The sequence below is a fragment of the Hyperolius riggenbachi genome, chromosome 6 (assembly GCF_040937935.1).
Source record: "Hyperolius riggenbachi isolate aHypRig1 chromosome 6, aHypRig1.pri, whole genome shotgun sequence".
Taxonomy (NCBI): Eukaryota; Metazoa; Chordata; class Amphibia; order Anura; family Hyperoliidae; genus Hyperolius; species Hyperolius riggenbachi.
The window spans coordinates 129,693,186-129,714,729 of record NC_090651.1 but is presented as its reverse complement, the minus strand read 5'-3'; the positions used below and the strand labels follow the sequence as shown (position 1 = coordinate 129,714,729).

General features: G+C 45.1%; 1 protein-coding gene across 5 annotated transcripts in view; it reads left to right on the top strand.

The window, feature by feature from the left end:
* Positions 1-21,544, top strand: part of PRRC2C (proline rich coiled-coil 2C) — a 118,451-nt gene that overhangs the window by 70,884 nt on the left and 26,023 nt on the right. For all 5 annotated transcript variants that reach the window (XM_068239906.1, XM_068239904.1, XM_068239903.1 and 2 more), the window contains 9 exons: positions 82-412; positions 1,171-1,256; positions 1,342-1,527; positions 9,309-9,563; positions 13,085-13,177; positions 15,024-15,125; positions 15,578-15,836; positions 15,918-16,121; positions 19,656-19,777. In XM_068239906.1, the coding sequence (XP_068096007.1) occupies positions 82-412; positions 1,171-1,256; positions 1,342-1,527; positions 9,309-9,563; positions 13,085-13,177; positions 15,024-15,125; positions 15,578-15,836; positions 15,918-16,121; positions 19,656-19,777 (1,638 nt within the window). The remainder of the gene's footprint in view (positions 1-81; positions 413-1,170; positions 1,257-1,341; positions 1,528-9,308; positions 9,564-13,084; positions 13,178-15,023; positions 15,126-15,577; positions 15,837-15,917; positions 16,122-19,655; positions 19,778-21,544) is intronic.

Sequence of the window (21,544 nt, the reverse complement as noted above, 5' to 3'; positions counted from 1 at the left end):
AATACTGTCTTCTAATTTTTTAGCATTTTTGCGATTGATGATTAGTTAAATTGACCTAACATTTTTTTTATTTTTTTTTAGGTTTGGAACAAAAAAGGTTCTGGTGAGAAAGGAAGAGGTCAAAATTCCAAACTTCCACCACGATTTGTAAAGAAACAGCAACAAGCAGCAGCTTTGCAAGCCCAGTCTTCTGTTTTGTCAGTTCAGCAGGGCTTACCACAAACTGTCCCTGTATCCATGGCATCAACCCAGCCACCAATACCTGTCCAATCCCAGCCAACCACAAACGGATCAGAGTTTCCTGGATCAGTGAAAGCTCCTCCTCCCTCTCAGCCACCATCTTCATTAGGAACAGAATTGTGGGAAAACAAGATGGCAGCTCCGAGTGTTTTGAATGATTTATCTAAGAAATGTGAGTGTTATAGCTAGACAAAACTTCCTTTTACTGTAATATGAGCTCCTTCATTGGGAGTTTGTTCAAACTTATTCTGACGCATTGCAGCTTGAATGTATTTCTGAATCTGGGCTGGTAAGCCTGATAGTTACGATACAATAATACAATACAATAACATTTGCAAAGCGCTTTCCTCCCATAGGACTCAAAGCGCAAAGGACTGAAAGTTGAACTTTGAGACAGGAAGTCTGCATGTTTGCATAATTGCAGTCTATAGATCACCAACTCCTGTGCCTCTTATCAGGGGGCAGAGCCTTGGTACCCTATGTTCCCTGTGCATCCCCCAGATCCGGGGCATGTGTACATGTGTGATGGCATCATGTACAGGTTTAAGGGATCAGCCTTTTTATGCCAGGGTGCCCATGTATTTTCACCCTGCCTTTTACAGCAACCATGGGGCAGAGAAGCATGCTGGAGGATCGGGCAGAGCAGTGTCATGGCAGATAGGGGGGCAGACCACGGTAGGTCAGTCACTGAGTGCACAGCTTTTCTGCAGCTGTGGCAGTAAGGAGATACCTAGAAGAAAGTTTGGTTTGATTAGATTAATATGCATTTTCTATATAAACATTGCCCCCTTAGAGTCAAATAGACAAAGCACTTAAAGATCCACTTTAAAGAGGCATGGTGTGGTTTTAAAAAGATAGCATTTTGTCCAATGTTATTAAACTGAGTGTTAAATTAATAATTAAGATGTTTGCTTTCTCATTTGAATCCAGTAGGCCCAATTAATCCTCCCCAGCCACCATCTGCAAGTGCCTGGACTAAACCACTCACCGGTTTTGTACCACCGACCAACAGTGAGGTATGGCATGCATCCTGTGTACTAAAATTGTGTTGTGGTGGTTACTTTTTATATTCTTTAATTGAACAATATTTTTAAATTTCAGCCAACTAAAAATGGCCAGGATCCTGTAGACTTGTCGATAGACTCTATTCAGTTTGGTGCCCCTGCTTCTAGTAGCAGTGATAATGAAGGCACACCGTCCCTCTCAGAGAAGTCCTCAGAGACCCTTCCTGAACCAAAAGAACAGAGACAGAAGCAGCCCCGAGCTGGACCAATAAAGACCCAGAAGGTAATGTTGATAAACAATTTCGTTTTAAAATCACTTGCTTTTGCCGTTTAATGATGTTTTTTTCTGTTGACTTGTTAATTTTTAGTTAGCGCTGTAACTGGCAGAGATGTTTCTGTTAAATCAGTAGGTTGTACTGTTTTTGTGTTGAACTTGTCTTTTTATTGAAACCTCTGGGTTTAAAGAGAACCCAGGGGAGGACCAAAAAGTAAAAACAAAAACCTATTACCTAAACCAGCTCTCCTCCCTGTTTTAAACAAGCCCCTTCTTGCCGTCCCACACCACTCCATTCGTCGGCCAGGTCGCAAGGAAGTGTTTTGTGTGTGTTTGTTTTTTTGTTTTTTTTTCCCAAAACATCCGTGACCCCAGAAGTACTTCTGAGGTCATAGAATCACTGGGTAGTGCACCAGAATACCCAAGCAGCCGGCCTGAGTTGCAGGCATGCTCAGTAGGTCCTCTCGTGCACTTTGGTTCTGCGAGAAGTGGAGAAAGGGGCAATCCGAATGCTGCAGTGGGCATGAATGGCTTTCTTGCAAAAGATGCCCCTTTCAGTATAAGGCCACTGGCAAACTGCTTGAAACAGAGGTGTGTGATTGCTTATGTAATATACTTCTGTGTCCCATTTATTAGGTTAATTTTGTGCTGAGGTACACTTAAAGAGAAACTCCAACCAATAATTTAACGTTATCCCAATCAGTAGCTGATACCCCCCTTTTACATGAGAAATATATTGCTTTTCACAAACAGACCATCAGGGAGCGCTGTATGACTGATTTTGTGCTGAAACCCCTCCCACAAGAAGCTCTGAGGACCGAGGTACTTTTGGCAGTTTCCCAAAATGTAACAAGGTTCACAGACAGGAAATAGCTGTTTACAGCTGTCTCCAACTGCCAAAACAGCTAGGAGCAGCTACATAACCTGCCCACAGTAAAAATTTCACCATGTAATGAATGTCAGAATGTAAATCGGGGAGAGGAAAGATTTTACAATGAGCAAACACCGACTAAATCATTTATACATAATTATTGTAAAAATGAAGCACTTTTTTTTTTATTACATTATTTTCACTGCATTTCCTCTTTAAAAAAAACAAAACAAAAAAAAAAACTTGGCCATCTAGTGGGAAGCCTCTAGGTTGTCCAGAGGATTCCCAGTTGATCTTTGAGTCCACCACTGCTGTGCAGGGTGCCGCCACAGATGAGCACAACCCTATAGGGCATGGCCAGTAAGGATGCGCTTATCTGTGGAACTACTCTAGGACACTAATGCTGGATACACACGGTGCATTCCCACACTCTATTCCCCGCTCAATTCCCGGCCGCTCGATGATTGCCGCCATTCTGATTCTCGTTTCGATAGATCGTTAGGTCGATTTGGCATACTTTGCATGAGAATTGACCTAACAATCATCGAAATGCTCGGAAATAATCGAGCGGCAAGGAATAGAGTAGGGGAACGCACCATGTCTACCCAGCATAACCGTTCCGAAGAGATATTTGATCCAAGGTAATGAATGTTAAAAATAGGTATGCTGAATATTTAATGTTCTGCTAGAGGTTGCTTTAGGGGTTTAAGTATAGCTAAAGAGATACTGTCGTGAAAATCTTAAAATTTAAAACACCTACAAATAAGTACATTTCTTCCAGAGTAAAATGAACCATAAATTACTTTTCTCCTATGTTGCGGTCGCTTACAGTAGTTAGTAGAAATCTGACATTACTGACAGGTTTTGGGTTAGTCCATCTCTTCATGGGGGATTCTCGGCATGGCCTTTATTCTTTATAAAGAAGTTCCCTGAAAAAGATTTATACAAAGATGCTGTCCAGCCTCCCTGCTCACCGTACACTTTTTTGGCAGTTGGACAGAGCAACTGCCATTCACTAAGTGCTTTTAAAACTAAAGGAAACCCTGAGAACCCCCCCATGAGAAGATGTGCTTGTCCAAAATCTGTCAGTAATGTCAGTTTTCTCCTACTTACTGTGACAGGAACATAGGAGAAAAGTAATTTATGGCTCATGTACTTCTTATTTCTATACGTTTACATGTATGTTAAATTTTAAGATTTTCGCGACAGAGGCCCTTTAACCACTTCCCGACCGCCGTATATACAATTGGCGGCCGGGAAGTGGACGCCGCAAGGACCGCCGTATTGACAATTGGCGGCGGTCCTTGTATGGGCATGGGCGGAGCGATCGCGTCATCCGTGACGCGATCCTCCGCCTGGCGCCGCTCACCCGCCGCAGCATCCCGCCGGCCATACGGAAGCGCCGGCGGGATGTTAACCCGACGATCGCCGCATACAAAGTGTATAATACACTTTGTAATGTTTACAAAGTGTATTATACAGGCTGCCTCCTGCCCTGGTGGTCCCAATGTCCGAGGGACCACCAGGGCAGGCTGCAGCCACCCTAGTCTGCACCAAGCACACTGATTTCCCCCCCCCCCCCTGCCCCAGATCGCCCACAGCACCCATCAGACCCCCCCCTGCCCACCTCCCAGACCCCTGTTTGCACCCAATCACCCCCCTAATCACCCATCAATCACTCCCTGTCACTATCTGTCAACGCTATTTTTTTTTTGTATCCCCCCCCTGCCCCCCGCTCCCTCCTGATCACCCCCCCACCCCTCAGATTCTGCCCAGACCCCCCCCCCCCCCTAGGACCCCCCCCCCCCCCATGTACTGTATGCATCTATCCCCCCTGATCACCTGTCAATCACCTGTCCATCACCTGTCCATCACCCGTCAATCACCCCCTGTCACTGCCACCCATCAATCAGCCCCTAACCTGCCCCTTGCGGGCAATCTGATCACCCCCCCCCCCCCCACACCAATAATCGCCCGCAGATCCGACATCAGATCACCTCCCAAATCCATTGTTTACATCTATTCTCTCCTCTAAACACCCACTAATTACCCATCAATCACCCCCTATCACCACCTGTCACTTTTACCTATCAGATCAGACCCTAATCTGCCCCTTGCGGGCACCCAATCACCCGCCCACACGCTCAGATTGCCCTCTGACCCCCCCTTATCAATTCACCAGTGCATTAATTACATCTGTTCTTCCCTGTAATAACCCACTGATCACCTGTCAATCACCTGCCAATCACCTATCACCCATCAATCACCCCCTGTCACTGCCACCCATCAATCAGCCCCTAACCTGCCCCTTGCGGGCAATCTGATCACCCACCCACACCATTAGATCGCCCGCAAACCCGCCGTCAGATTACCTCCCAAATGTATCGTTTACATCTGTTATCTTCTCTAAACACCCACTAATTACCCATCAATCACCCATCAATCACCCCCTATCACCAACCGTCACTGTTACCTATCAGATCAGACCCTAATCTGCCCCTTGCGGGCACCCAATCACCCGCCCACACGCTCAGATTGCCCTCAGCCCCCCCCCCTTATAAATTCGCCAGTGCATTAATTACATCTGGCCTTCCCTGTAATAACCCACTGATCACCTGTCAATCACCTGCCAATCACCTATCACCCATCAATCACCCCCTGTCACTGCCACCCAACAATCAGCCCCTAACCTGCCCCTTGCGGGCAAACTGATCACCCACCCACACCAATAGATCGCCCGCAGATCTGACATCAGATCACCACCCAAGCGCAGTGTTTCCATCTATTCTCTCCTCTAAACACCCACTAATTACCCATCAATCACCCATCAATCACCCCCTATCACCACCTGTCACTGTTACCCATCAGATCAGACCCTAATCTGCCCCTTGCGGGCACCCAATCGCCTGCCTACACGCTCAGATTGCCCTCAGACCCCCCCTTATCAATTCGCCAGTGCAATATTTACATCTGTTCTCCCCTGTAATAACCCACTGATTACCTGTCAATCACCTATCAATCACCCATCAATCACCCCCTGTCACTGCCGCCCATCAATCACCCGCTGTCACTGCCGCCCATCAATCACCCGCTGTCACTGCCACCCATCAATCAGCCCCTAACCTGCCCCTTGCGGGCAATCTGATCACCCACCCACACCAATAGATCGCCCGCAGATCCGACGTCCGATCACCTCTCAAGTGCAGTGTTTACTTCTGTTCTCTACCCTAAACACCCACTAATTACCCATCAATCACCCCCTGTCACTGCTACCTATCAGATTAGATTAGACCCCTATCTGCCCCTAGGGCACTCAATCACCCGCCCACACCCTCAGAATGCCCTCAGACCCCAGCCCTGATCACCTCGCCAGTGCATTGCTTGCATCTATTCCCCCCTCTAATCACACCTTGAGACACCCATCAATCACCTCCTGTCACCCCCTAGCACACCTACCCATCAGATCAGGCCCCAATTTGCCCCGTGTGGGCTCCTGATCACTCGGCCAAACCCTCAGATCCCCCTCAGACCACCTTCCGATCACCTCCCCAGTGCATTGATTGCATCTATTTTCCCCTCTAACCACCCCCTGAGACACCCATCAATCACCTCCTGTCACCCCCCTAGCACTCCTATCCATCAGATCAGGCCCAATACAACCTGTCATCTAAAAGGCCACCCTGCTTATGACCGGTTCCACAAAATTCGCCCCCTCATAGACCACCTGTCATCAAAATTTGCAGATGCTTATACCCCTGAACAGTCATTTTGAGACATTTGGTTTCCAGACTACTCACGGTTTTGGGCCTGTAAAATGCCAGGGCGGTATAGGAACCCCACAAGTGACCCCATTTTAGAAAAAAAGACACCCCAAGGTATTCTGTTAGGTGTATGACGAGTTCATAGAAGATTTTATTTTTTGTCAAAAGTTAGCGGAAATTGATTTTTATTGTTTTTTTTTTCACAAAGTGTCATTTTTCACTAACTTGTGACAAAAAATAAAATCTTCTATGAACTCGCCATACACCTAACGGAATACCTTGGGGTGTCTTCTTTCTAAAATGGGGTCACTTGTGGGGTTCCTATACTGCCCTTGCATTTTAGGGGCCCTAAACCGCGAGGAGTAGTCTAGAAAACAAATGCCTCAAAATGACCTGTGAATAGGACGTTGGGCCCCTTAGCGCACCTAGGCTGCAAAAAAGTGTCACACATGTGGTACCGCCGTACTCAGGAAAAGTAGTATAATGTGTTTTGGGGTGTATTTTTACACATACCCATGCTGGGTGGGAGAAATTTCTATGTAAATGGACAATTGTGTGTAAAAAAAATCAATCAATTGTCATTTACAGAGATATTTCTCCCACTTAGCATGGGTATGTGTAAAAATACACCCCAAAACGCATTATACTACTTCTCCTGAGTACGGCGGTACCACATGTGTGGCACTTTTTTTTACACCCTAAGTACGCTAAGGGGCCCAAAGTCCAATGAGTACCTTTAGGATTTCGCAGGTCATTTTGCGACATTTGGTTTCAAGACTACTCCTCACGGTTTAGGGCCCCTAAAATGCCAGGGCAGTATAGGAACCCCACAAATGACCCCATTCTAGAAAGAAGACACCCAAAGGTATTCCGTACGGAGTATGGTGAGTTCATAGAAGATTTTATTTTTTGTCACAAGTTAGCGGAAAATGACACTTTGTGAAAAAAAACAATTAAAATCAATTTCCGCTAACTTGTGACAAAAAAATAAAAACTTCTATGAACTCACCATACTCCTAACGGAATACCTTGGGGTGTCTTCTTTCTAAGATGGGGTCATTAGTGGGGTTCCTATACTGCCCTGGCATTTTAGGGGCCCTAAACCGTGAGGAGTAGTCTTAAAACAAAAATGACCTGTGAAATCCTAAAGGTACTCATTGGACTTTGGGCCCCTTAGTGCAGTTAGGGTGCAAAAAAGTGCCACACATGTGGTATCGCCATACTCGGGAGAAGTAGTATAATGTGTTTTGGGGTGTATTTTTACACATACCCATGCTGGGTGGGAGAAATACTTCTGTAAATGACAATCTTTTGATTTTTTTACACACAATTGTCCATTTACAGAGGTATTTCTCCCCCCCAGCATGGGTATGTGTAAAAATACACCCCAAAACACATTGTACTACTTCTCCCGAGTATGGCGATACCACATGTGTGGCACTTTTTTGCACCCTAACTGCGCTAAAGGGCCCAAAGTCCAATGAGTACCTTTAGGATTTCACAGGTCATTTTGAGAAATTTCGTTTCAAGACTACTCCTCACGGTTTAGGGCCCCTAAAATGCCAGGGCAATATAGGAACCCCACAAATGACCCCATTTTAGAAAGAAGACACCCCAAGGTATTCCGTTAGGAGTATGGTGAGTTCATAGACGATTTTATTTTTTGTCACAAGTTAGCGGAAATTGATTTTAATTGTGTTTTTTCACAAAGTGTCATTTTCCGCTAACTTTTGACAAAAAATAAAATCTTCTATGAACTCACCATACTCCGTACGGAATACCTTTGGGTGTCTTCTTTCTAAAATGGGGTCATTAGTGGGGTTCCTATACTGCCCTGGCATTTTAGGGGCCCTAAACCGTGAGGAGTAGTCTTGAAACGAAATTTCTCAAAATGACCTGTGAAATCCTAAAGGTACTCATTGGACTTTGGGCCCTTTAGCGCAGTTAGGGTGCAAAAAAGTGCCACACATGTGGTATCGCCGTACTCAGGAGAAGTAGTATAATGTGTTTTGTGGTGTATTTTTACACATACCCATGCTGAGTGGGAGAAAGATCTCTGTAAATGGACAATTGTGTGTAAAAAAAATTAACAAATTGTCATTTACAGAGATATTTCTCCCACCCAGCATGGGTATGTGTAAAAATACACCCCAAAACACATTATACTACTTCTCCTGAGTACGGCAATACCACATGTGTGGCACTTTTTTGCAGCCTAACTGCGCTAAGGGGTCCAAAGTCCAATGAGCACCTTTAGGCTTTACAGGGGTGCTTACAATTTAGCACCCCTCAAAATGTCAGGACAGTAAACACACCCCACAAATGACCCCATTTTGGAAAGTAGACCCTTCAAGGTATTCAGAGAGGGGCATGGTGAGTCCGTGGCAGATTTCATTTTTTTTTGTGTCGCAAGTTAGAAGAAATGGAAACTCTTTTTTTTTTTTTTTTTTTTTTTCTCACAAAGTGTCATTTTCCGCTTACTTGTGACAAAAAATAATATCTTCTATGAACTCACTATGCCTCTCAGTGAATACTTTGGGATGTCTTCTTTCCAAAATGGGGTAATTTGGGGGGTATTTATACTATCCTGGAATTCTAGCCCCTCATGAAACATGACAGGGGGTCAGAAAAGTCATAGATGCTTGAAAATGAGAAAATTCACTTTTTGCACCATAGTTTGTAAACGCTATAACTTTTACCCAAACCAATAAATATACACTGAATGGGTTTTTTTTTAATCAAAAACCTGTTTGTCCACATTTTTCGCGCTGCATGTATACAGAAATTTTACTTTATTTGAAAAATGTCAGCACAGAAAGTTAAAAAAATCATTTTTTTGCCAAAATTCATGTCTTTTTTGATGAATATAATAAAAAGTAAAAATCGCAGGAGCAATCAAATAGCACCAAAAGAAAGCTTTATTAGTGACAAGAAAAGGAGCCAAAATTCATTTAGGTGGTAGGTTGTATGAGCGAGCAATAAACCGTGAAAGCTGCAGTGGTCTGAATGGAAAAAAAGTGGCCGGTCCTTAAGGGGTAGAAAGCCCTAGGTCCTCAAGTGGTTAAATACTATTTGTATATTGGCTAAATATCTGAATTACAACATAGGATGAAAGTGATGGGTTTTCTTTTTTTTTTCTCTTAATTTTTACAAACCAGATTCAAGATCTTAATATAATTCAGAGTAAAGAATACAAGCCTGGACCTATCGGTAAAGAGAGATCGCTTAAGAACCGTAAGGTGAAAGAGGTGCAACAGCAGTCTGAGCCAGAGACCCAAGAGAAACAGATGCAAACCACTATCCGAACACCAGAACCCATTCCATCTAAAGAGAATAAAGTTATACCAGAAGTGACCCCTGAAATCACCAGCATGCTTTCTGTATCTGCACCAGAATTCGGAACAAGCTCTAAGGTACTGACCAGGGTTGGGGGAGTGGGGGTGGGATTGTTGGGATTACATAAAGGAAGCAGTGGTAGCTAGGGCCCTTAATCAGCAGTGGACATTTCTTTGGCTTGGCTCTCACGATTAGTGCTTTTTTTTACATGAGCCTCAAAGAATGTGCATGATACTGCACTAGAGTGCTCATGCATTATTACCTCTTCCTGAAGAGACATGAGAGCTATGTTAAAGAGAACCCAAGGTGATTCTAAAGCAAAGAAATCAAAGCAGGTGGTTTCGACTCAGAGGGGAAATTGTATTTAACGCTGCCATGAATTTGAGCAAGCAGAGTGAGCTGTCATTCGGCGCGCCTGCGCCAAACTCACCGGCGGCGTACCTATACATACACCCCCCAAAAATTAGATGTTTGTCTAAGAAGAGGGGAGCCTCTGGATCCTCCAGAGGCTTTCTAGGTCTGCCACCAGACCACCACCATTGCCCGTGACCCTCTAGAAGTTTTCGTCTGCACTCCCCTTCATGCATGGGTGTGGCTGTGCTTGCAGACAAGCATCTCAGGCTTACTGCCCCAGCACGGCCATCCTCGCGCTCATGTACGACTAGAAACTTCGCCACGTAACATCCAACATTTTCCAGAGGTCCGCACATGGCAATAGAGTGGTCCAAGAGGATGTGAGAAACCTCTGCAGGATCTGGGTTTTTTGCCTTGGGTATACTTTAACTCTCTTGGCGTTTCGATTCTTTCCGGATTTTAGGGTCTAAAGCGGTGCAAATTTTTTTTTTTTGCACCCTTTTTAGACCCTAAAACCTGGAAAAAAAATCATGCTGCTAGGGAGATCTGCAGCAGTTTAACATTCACTCACCTCCCTGGCTCAAGCGCTGCAATTATGCCTCCGTCCTCCGGGTGGCGCCGCAACTCTAAAGTGAAATTGCAGGCTGTCGTCATGAAGGCAGCCGACAATCTCACCAGGAGGAAGCAGAGCCCTGGAGGAGAGGAAGAATGGCTGCTGACGCCGGGATCCCCCAGGAGGTATGTAGAAACACCTGCTGCGCGCTATACTCTGCACACTGCCTCCGGCGGCTACCCCGAGCAGAGGTCGGGATTACTGCTCTTCGCTACAGTTTTCCGCCCCGACCCTAGCTCGGGATTACCGCCAAGGAGGTTAACCACCCTGGTGTTCAGTTTCCCCAGGATTTCCGTGCAAAAAGTGTTTCAATTAATTTCCAATAATTTGCAACCATTTTTTTTTTTCCAACCAATTTTTTTTTAATATTAAATTTAATACAGATTATTGTATTGAATTCAATTTAAAAAAAAAAAAAGTGTTTTCTGCAAGATGTTGATGACGCTGTGTGACCCTGGTGTCATCAACGCCGATCAACGGGGGACATGTGATCGCTGAGGAAGAAGCAAAATCCGCCAAGGGACATGGAAGAAGACACTGGGGAAGCTATCAGAGGTACGCGACGAGGGATCAGCATGCCAATGGTGAGTATAAGACCCAGATGTATAGGTAGAAGATGTGCAGCCAGGTATAGTTAGCCAGATGTGCAGCCAGGTATAGTTAGCCAAGTATAGTTAGCCAGGTATATAGCGAGCCAGATGTTAACCAGGTATATAGTGAGCCAGGTGTTTAGCCAGGTATATAGCGAGCCAGATGTTTAGCCAGGTATATAGCGAGCCAGATGTTTAGCCAGGTATATAGTGAGCCATGTGTTTAGCCAGATTTATAGGTAGCCAGATGTCCCCCTCCCGATTTTCCCCCCACCCCCAGCACGCTGTGGGTAGCGATCTGTGCTACCCACAGCGTGCAGAACAAGCATCCAGCCACCCTAGGGAATCCCTGGGCAGCCAGCGGGGCAGAGAATGTGCGGGGGATCCCCCTTGTATGTGGAGGCTGTGCTGGTGGGGGGAACCCCTTTATATGGTGGCTGTTGCGGGCAGGGGACCCCCCTCTGTGCGGGCGGGGGATCCCCCTTCTATTGTGGCTGTTGCGGGTGGGGGGATCCCCCTTCTATTGTGGCTTTTGCGGGCGGGGGGATCCCCCTCTGTGCGGGTGGGGGGGATCCCCCTTCTATTGTGGCTTTTGCGGGCGGGGGGATCCCACTCTGTGCGGGTGGGGGGATCCCCCTTCTATTGTGGCTGTTGCGGGCGGCCAATCCCCCTCCTCCCGATGTCCCCCCTCCCGATCTCCTCCCCCCCCCCCCCCCTCCTCTCTAAGCCCATTGAGTAAATAGATTTACTCACCGAGGGCTTTCTCCAGCGACTGCAGCAGCACTTCCTCCTCCATCTCCGAAGTCTCGTTCTCTGTACAGTTACATTACGAGACTTGGTGACGTCACCAAGCCTCGTAATGTAACTGTACAGAGACCGGGACTTCGGAGATGGAGGAGGAAGTGCTGCTGCCGTCGCTGGAGAAAGCCCTCGGTGAGTATATCTATTTACTCAATGGGCTTAGAGAGGGGGGGGGGGGGAGATCGGGAGGGAGGGGGAGGAGGGGGATAGGCCGCCCGCAACAGCCACAATAGAAGGGGGATCCCCCCACCCGCACAGAGGGGGATCCCCCCGCCCGCAAAAGCCACAATAGAAGGGGGATCCCCCCACCTGCACAGAGGGGGATCCCCCGCCCGCAACAGCCACAATAGAAGGGGGATATAACGCCCGCGCAGAGGGGGATCCCCTGCCCGCAACAGCCACCATATAAAGGGGTTCCCCCTGCCCGCACAGAGGGGGATCCCCCGCCAGCACAGCCTCCACATACAAGGGGGATCCCCCGCACATTCTCTGCCCCGCTGGCTGCCCAGGGATTCCCTAGGGTGGCTCGATGCTTGTTCTGCACGCTGTGGGTAGCACAGATCGCTACCCACAGCGTGCAGTCAGGCATCCAGTCATCCTGGGGAATCCCTCTGATAAGAAAAAAATGCAGCCGGCGGGGCAGAGAAACAGGAAATCTCCCTGTCGGCATGGACGAGCTCAGCTCGTCATTAACGTTTTTTGCAAGTTTTTGCTGGACGAACTCAGCTTGTCCATACCGCCAGGGAGGCTACAGTGATGGTCCAAGCAAATAAAAAAAAAAAAAAATGATCCACTTACCTGAGGCTTCCTCCAGCCCTTTGCAGCCATCTTGTGCTCTCGCCGCAGCTCCGGTGGCTCCCGGTCTCCTGTGCTGGCAAAGCCAACCTTGCCAGGTTGGGTTCTAAGTCGGCTGCTACTGCGTTCCACGGCGTGGGTCATGTGGTCTCACTGACGTCAATAGGACGGTACTGCGCAGGCGAGGGCACAGCACGGCTGCAAGGGGCTGGAGGAAGCCCCAGGTAAGTGGATCGTTATTTTTTTTATTTACTTGGATGTTTTCAGTGTAATGGATATTGACCACTTCCTTCCTTCTGTAAATTTGTCATACTGTGCCACTAACTGAGCTCATCAAGAAAAGTAGTTTATTAAAAGAAAAAAAAAAAAAAACTTTATAAATGTGCAATTATTTTTGTTGTTGTTTTTTTGAGTTGTGTTTAACGTGTAGAATTTCTTAATATAGGAGAGCGTAACAGATTACACAAGTCCATCGAATGCCCTTACAAATACAGCACCAACAGGAAGCAGCAAAATAGAACCTTCACTGGTACCTAATGTAAGCGTTTCTGTGTCTGTCACATTTAACCATTGGACTTTTATAGCAAATCTAAAACTTTCTTGGGGGGGGGGGGGGGGGAAGTGAATTAACATATTTTGAACTAAACTTTGTACTGCATTATTTTCTTAGGTCTAATGGTATAAGGCAGAGAAAAGTTAATATTTAATAGAATATTGCTGTAGCTTAAACCAGATTCAGTCATTCCACCACTGCATACTAGAATGTATCTGATACATGTGTGCTTCCTATTACCTTACTCAAACTGCCATAAAAAACCCTATGTCACTGTTAAGCCATTTTATGAAGTCACGGGGCAGATATAGGGAAAAATATATTATTATTATTGATATATAAAGTGCCAACATATTCCATGGTGCTGGATATTTGCTTTGCTACACACAGTAAAAGGACAGGGAGATTCTCTGCAGTGCTGGCCACAAAGAGTTAGACTGGCTGATGTCTGTCCTGCAGGAGTACCTTTGTGTGATGGGGTAGAGGTAGGAGATCTGTTAAAGTGGATCCGAGATGAACTTTTGCCTTCTTTATTTATGAGCCCCTTGCATCCAGTTAATTGTGCATTCTTCGTTCTGATGTTTTTTTTAATTATTAATTATGCCTAATTTCACTTTAAAGTAGTAAGCCACGCCCCCCCTTCTCCCAACGCCGCGCCGTTAGTTCCCATGCAGCTTTGAATCATGGGAACAAACTGTGGCGAGGAGGAGGCTGTTTGTGAAGGGGGCGGCTTAGGAGGAGGCATAGGCGTTCCAGGCAGGGGCTGCTGTAGCATGAGCAGCACAGTGGCGTATACGAGAAGTGACACCCGGGCTGAAATGACAGTAGTGAGGACGCACTCACCATGGCGCCCCTCCTGTGCCTGTGTCAGCGCAGCGTGTAATAGTCTATCAGCTCTGCTACTCCTGGATGTTTCTTCCGTGTTGAATCAGCGCGCAGGCAGAAATGATAGTACACTATCCATCCAGCAGCCGAACACCGGCCGCTGTCACTTCTCTGCATGTCCTGTGATTACACGGGACATGCAGGGAGAGAAGGCAGAGAGCAGCCGGCTGCTGGATGGATAGTGTACTATTATTTCTGCCTGCGTGCTGATTTAACACGGAGGAAACATCCAGGAGTAGCAGAGCTGATAGACTATATCAATTACACGCTGCGCTGAGACAGGCACAGGATGTGAGGGAGGGATGGGGAAGAACATCTATAGCAGCGTCGCTGTAGGATCGGATGTCAGGTACTTTAGCTGCAGCCCCTGACTATCCCTTCAGCGTTTATTGCTCCCCATCCTGACTTCTCACCCCCCTCTCTGACTGACCCTTTCCTCACCCTCATGCTGCAACCTGTCACACGGGATTTCAGAGGCAAGGGGAGGAGGGGGGAGTGGAGTTATCACAGGCTGAGGCGTGGAGATGCAAATAAGCTTGGCTGTGTAATGACACTCATAACATGGCCGCTCTCATTGTATCACAGGCAGAAATAACCATAAACTGTTAAGGCTGTGTGCAGCTACATATGCTGTGTAAACCATCTAAACTTTAGATAAGATATAAAGACGTGTTACTTGTTATAGTTCGTTTTTCACCTCGGATCCACTTTAAGTACAACTGCACTGCATAAACTGGATGAGGAACTACAGACTTAGCAAGCCTGGTACATTCAGTAAATGTTTTGCATAAAGTACACACGTGAAATGCACAAAACTCAATTTTGTTCACTGATGATTAATACAGATTTATTGCCCTGTGCATTAAAAAGTGGAAGATTGAACTAGGACTTCAGCATGTTCCTCAGTCATTCACAATGTGAGCCATGAATGTACTTTGTGTTTTAGGTACCCCTTCCCCATACTCTTCCTTTATCTCGGAGGGAGACTCTGCAGCAAAGCTCAAGTTTAAATCCTGTATCTCCTGCTACTGCTGATCTCACTCTTAAGGTACATCATCAGAAGTATACGTTTAAAACTTGACAGTTGTCTATTCTGTAAGGAGGGCATTTTTTATGCAATCTGGACTTTGTGAAACATGGTGTCCCCGTCATCCAAATGTCTAATTTTCAACATTTTTAAGTGCATTTCCAAGAATTTTTCTCCAAACATTGCTCCTTTATCTATATAAGCAATTCCACTAGAGCCGCACTACCAGTTAAGTTATTAAGTGCTGTTGACTCTCCTTACCACCTCATTTTTTTATGTACTGTTCTGTAAACTACCAGCAACAAAAGATACTATTTGGTTTTCTAGCCAGCTTTCTAAACATTTAGACAGACTTGCTCTGTCTGGCGTGGATTTTAAAAGTGCATTTAGGTTTACTGCACATCCTTTTGAGCATTTGCTGTGGAATTTAAAATGTGTGTTTACTTGATTGACTTGACTTTTTTCTATACTAGATGGAGTCTGCACGCAAAGCATGGGAGAACTCTCCAAGTGTGGCCGAGAAAGGATCTCCCATCACTTCTGCTGCTCCTCCTCCTAGCACATCAGCAGTAGGTGCCCCCACCAGTGGCAACAGTGGAGTTGTGGGTGTATCTTCTAATGGTGGTAGTGCTGTTCCTCCTCCTACAAGCAGTGTACCGTACAATTCATTCTCTAGTTCTTCCATGCCTCCCATCCCGGTAGCATCAGTAACGCCAACAACCTCATTATCAGGTAGGTAACCATTACCTTTGTTTGTCACAGGGTTTCTGTTGCTGCCTTCTTTCTGACATCCTGTTTTATTTCGTTTTGCAGGAGCTGGAACATATACCACATCATCACTTAGCACAAAGACGACTACAACATCAGACCCACCAAATATTTGTAAAGTAAAACCACAACAGCTTCAGAGCAACAATAGCATGCCTTCTGCGAGTCACTTTTCTCAACTCAGCTGTATGCCATCCCTTATGCCTCAGCAGCAGAGTCCACAGGTTTACGTCTCCCAGTCTGCAGCTGGTATGTTAAATTCATTCACTTATTACCTTGCAGCTGCATTATTCTTGGTTCTACCCTCACCTCATGGAGCTTTGTATGTTGTCCCTGTGTTCCTATAGCTTTCTGTCACATTCTCCAGTCTTCTCCTCCAACCCAAAAGCACACTAGTAAATTGGCATTGGATGCTGGATTTGGTAGATATTAACATTCTTGCCATTTGGCACTAACGTTCCAGTTTGAAATCCCGGGAGGACACAATTTGCAGGGAAATTATGTTCTTGTGTTTGTGGGTTTCATCCAAAGACTCTCTTGTCTTTTCCTACATCTGATAAGCCTCTCTCTGTTATCCAGCACAGGCGGGGATTGCGTGATGCCGAATATGTGTAAGGGCCTTTTTCCACTAGCCTGCGATTTGCGATTTGCTTCTGATCGCAGATCGCAAGGTACATTAAACTAATGGAAACTGCAGCAGCAATTTCCATTAGTGCGATCCGATTGCGATGCGATTTTGGTCAAAGCGCAATCGTTGTCCTGCCGCGTTTTGTATGCGATTGAGCAGGACTATGAGTATAGTAGCTCAATCACAATCGCATGGTGGAAATTGAAACGCGATTCCGATCGCAATCGCGTTTCAATTTCCACATTGTGATTGCGATTGAGCTTCTATACTCATTATAGTCCAGATCAATCGCATACAAAACGCGGCAGGACAACGATTGCGCTTTGACCAAAATCGCATCGCAATCGGATCGCACTAATGGAAATTGCTGCTGCAGTTTCCATTAGTTTAATGTACCTTGCGATTTGCGATCAGAAGCAAATCGCAGGCTAGTGGAAAAAGGCCCTAATTTCCAGTACAGTAGTTGAGTTGCTGGAAGCAGCCAGCAGCCTCAACATAATACTTAATTTCTCTTCTTGTGAGTTACAAATCTTCAGCAAGCTGCACATGCATCCTGAATAATCCAATCATCCACCCATCTCTTGACCATAAGGGCTCTATTGCACTAGCAATCGCTAGCGTTCACGCTAACCGCTAGTGATTGCAATTCAGAAAAGTTAAGTAAAAAATGAATTGCGGTAGTGGAAATTACCTACCGCGATTCCTGTTATTAGGCAAACGTAGTGATTTTAAAAATCACTAGCGATTTTGCGATTCAGCATCGCAATCGCCGCTAGTGGAAAAGGGCCCTGAGGCTGAATATACAGGATCTTCTCAAAAAATTAGCATATTGTGATAAAGTTCATTATTTTCTGTAATGTACTGATAAACATTAGACTTTCATATATTTTAGATTCAAATACACACAACTGAAGTAGTCCAAGCCTTTTATTGTTTTAATATTGATGATTTTGGCATACAGCTCATGAAAACCCAAATTTCCTATCTCAAACAATTAGCATATTTCATTCGACCAATAAAAGAAAAGTGTTTTTAAAACAAAAGTCAACTTTCAAATAATTATGTTCAGTTATGCACTCAATACTTGGTCGAGAATCCTTTTGCAGAAATGACTGCTTCAATGCGTCGTGGCATGGAGGCAATCAGCCTGTGACACTGCTCAGGTGTTATGGAGGCCCAGGATGCTTCGATAGCGGCCTTAAAGGAATACTTAAGTCATTTAAAAAAAATGACTTTTACTCACCTGGGGCTCCCCTCAGCCCCCTGCAGCTGAATGGTGCCCTCGCCGTGTCCCTCCGATGCGGCTGGTCTCGCCGGCGGCCACTTCCGGTTTGGCCGTCACCGGCCGACAGGCTGTGAACGCGGCTGATTATCCGCGTCCCAGGACGCAATAGCGCCTTCTACAATGCTATTGCGTCCGAGGACGCGGATAATCAGCCGCGTTCACAGCCTGTCGGCCAGTGACGGCCAAACCGGAAGTGGCCGCCGGCGAGACCAGCCGCATCGGAGGGACACGGCGAGGGCACCGTTCAGCTGCAGGGGGCTGAGGGGAGCCCCAGGTGAGTAAAAGTCATTTTTTTTAAACGACTTAAGTATTCCTTTAAGCTCATCCAGAGTGTTGGGTCTTGCGTCTCAACTTTCTCTTCACAATATCCCACAGATTCTCTATGGGGTTCAGGTCAGGAGAGTTGGCAGGCCAATTGAGCACAGTAATGCAATGGTCAGTAAACCATTTACCAGTGGTTTTGGCACTGTGAGCAGGTGCCAGGTCGTGCTGAAAAATGAAATCTTCATCTCTATTTAGCTTTTCAGCAGATGGAAGCATGAACCCACTTTTGAACCAGAAACAGCGGCAGAGGCGCCTGACCTGGGCTACAGAGAAGCAGCACTGGACTGTTGCTCAGTGGTCCAAAGTACTTTTTTCGGATGAAAGCAACATTTACATGTCATTCGGAAATCAAGGTGCCAGAGTCTGGAGGAAGACTGGGGAGAGGGAAATGCCAAAATGCCTGAAGTCCAGTGTCAAGTACCCACAGTCAGTGATGGTCTGGGGTGCCATGTCAGCTGCTGGTGTTTGTCCACTGTGTTTTATCAAGGGCAGGGTCAATGCAGCTAGCTATCAGGAGATTTTGGAGCACTTCATGCTTCCATCTGCTGAAAAGCTTTATGGAGATGAAGATTTCACTTTTCAGCACGACCTGGCACCTGCTCACAGTGCCAAAACCACTGGTAAATGGTTTACTGACCATGGCATTACTGTGCTCAATTAGCCTGCCAACTCTCCTGACCTGAACCCCATAGAGAATCTGTGGGATATTGTGAAGAGGTAGTTGAGAGACGCAAGACCCAACACTCTGGATGAGCTTAAGGCCGCTATCGAAGCATCCTGGGCCTCCATAACACCTGAGCAGTGCCACAGGCTGATTGCCTCCATGCCACGCCGCATTGAAGCAGTAATTTCTGCAAAAGGATTCCCGACCAAGTATTGAATGCATAACTGAACATAATTATTTGAAGGTTTACTTTTTTGTTTTAAAAACACTTCTTTTATTGGTCGGATGAAATATGCTAATTTTTTGATAGGAATTTTGGGTTTTAATGAGCTGTATGCCAAAATCATCAATATTAAAATAAAAGGCTTGAACTACTTCAGTTGTGTGTATTTGAATCTAAAATATATGAAAGTCTAATGTTTATCAGTACATTACAGAAAATAATGAACTTTATCACAATATGCTAATTTTTTGAGAAGGACCTGTAGATGTGGTTGGTGAATTGTCCAGCTAAAGAAACAATTGTTGTTTTCCTTTCTCCAGTCTTGTCACTGCTAGTGTCACTACCCATTGCCACCTCTTTCAACCACATTTTCTACTATAATGCTGGGAAATGTTGTCTGGCCTTTTTCTTCCTTCTTTGGAAATGACACTTGGTTACCTCTTATTGACCCACCCACCAGCTAAATTCAGACAGAAAGCAAGCTGTACTGCAGTAGTAATCACATATGACTGTTTTGTTCTTGTGCAGCACTTTGCTTATGTGCACTGTTAGTTCTAATTTAACCTGTTTTTAAATGTATGCAAGATGAAGTTTTTCAAATTGATAAGATTATGATCAGGATTTATTTTTTTATTAATTTCATTTATTTTCCGGGGAAGGTCCAGCAGCACAAATTCCAGCTTTCTACATGGACACAAGTCATTTATTTAATACTCAGCATGCACGCCTTGGTCCTCCAACGCTAACGCAGCAGCAAGGATTCCAGCCTGGTCTATCTCAGGTGAGCTTAAAAATCTGTTTGTTGTGAATTTTTGCTCTAACAATAGAAAGCATTTTGGCTACTACCTAAATTAACGATGGCTTCTTAGTATTTGACAGTTTAACACTGCCAGAGCCTTAAAGAGCATTAAGCGTGCGCCACCATAAATGTGAAGTGCCCCATGTGTAATAGTAATATAGAATCAGCAATCACATATTAAACTCCCCCACTCGCCATAAGCTAAGCTCTGTGGTGGTTTTGCCCTAGCTCTGTGAAAACCCTAGCTCTGTTATGGTTATTTTAGGGTGAGCAATTTTTTTTATTTTATTTTTATAATCCTACATTGCTATTACATGTGGAATACTTCACATTTACGGTGCAGCGTGTACTTCAGGTGCTCTTTAACGCAGCATTGTACTTAAACATATAAATACAATTATCGGTTTGCTTCCCAGTGTATTAGTGAACCAATTTGGATGTCTAGATGCAGAGGCTTGGGCATTTCTATTGCATTCTTTTGCGCCTGTGACCAACACTGGCAGCTGCAAACAATAGTGAGATCATCTCCTGTCTGCCTGGGAAGGGAAAAAAAGGGGGGTGGTACTTTTTATGGCAGGACTTGGGGCTGTGGCAATTTGGGATTGCGATGTTCTGCCCATACTGAAGATGCATGCATATGTTTAAATGTTGCTCTCAGGGACTGGGACTCGATCCTTTGGGTAACATCCTAGCGGAGTCTCTGGTTTGAATCACAGCTAGAGAACTATCTGCACAGATTTTGTATGTTCTTTCCATGTCTGCGTGGGTTTTCTCTGGGCATTCTGGCTTCCCCCCACATCCCAAAAACATACAGGCACATTAATTAGCTTGCCTTTAAATTGGCCCTAGACTACAATGACTTATTGACATATGACTATTGTAGGGATTAGATGGAGCCATTCTGAGGCAGGGCTACAGAGTTGGAGCAGTTTTCGGGTACCTGGAGTCGGCGAAAAAATGGACCAACTCCTAATAAATTTGAACTGTAATTAAGAGAAAATCTGATAAAATGTTCTATTTCTCAGATAATAGCCATCATGAGTAACTTGTATATACACATTAATAGCACTGCTTAGTCCACAAAAATGAAATCAACCAATCAAAAAAGTTATTTGTGCTGCTGCAGTAAAGCAGGTACCATGTTTTTAAAATCAGATATACATATCTGCGTTGACTTTTTATCTGATGTGTACACAGGAATATTTTATATATAATATCTGTGCTGTAAGAATAAATTCTTTGTAGTTGTGTCACTAGTAGGGATGGTCAATGAGATGCAAATAATTCTGTGTTGATGCAGGTTTATGCAGATTTTGTATGCAAATTTATACACTTCCTTGCTCATGAAATCAATTGATTTGATATGTTAAATTTTGTTCCCAAAGCAGAAGCCATCTTAATATATCTTTTAAAATTCCTATGGTTTGGTAGCGATGAATAGCCTTTCATGTTACATACTTTCAGTCAACATGTCATGTACAAATTCTAGGGGTCAGAGTCAAGTAGCCGATGGAATCCTAAACTGAGAGTTGGAGTCGGATGATTTTTGTACCGACTCCACAGCCCTGCTCTGAGGGGACTGTAAGTGACCAGACTAACTCTACAGAAGAGCCTCAGAGAATGTTAGTTCTATATACAGGTAGTCCCCGACTTACGAACGACCCGTCGATATGAACTGCATGGCTTCTGTTTCCATGGGAACAAGTAAAAACATTTTTTTTCAAATTGGACTTTAGTTTTTGAGAAAAT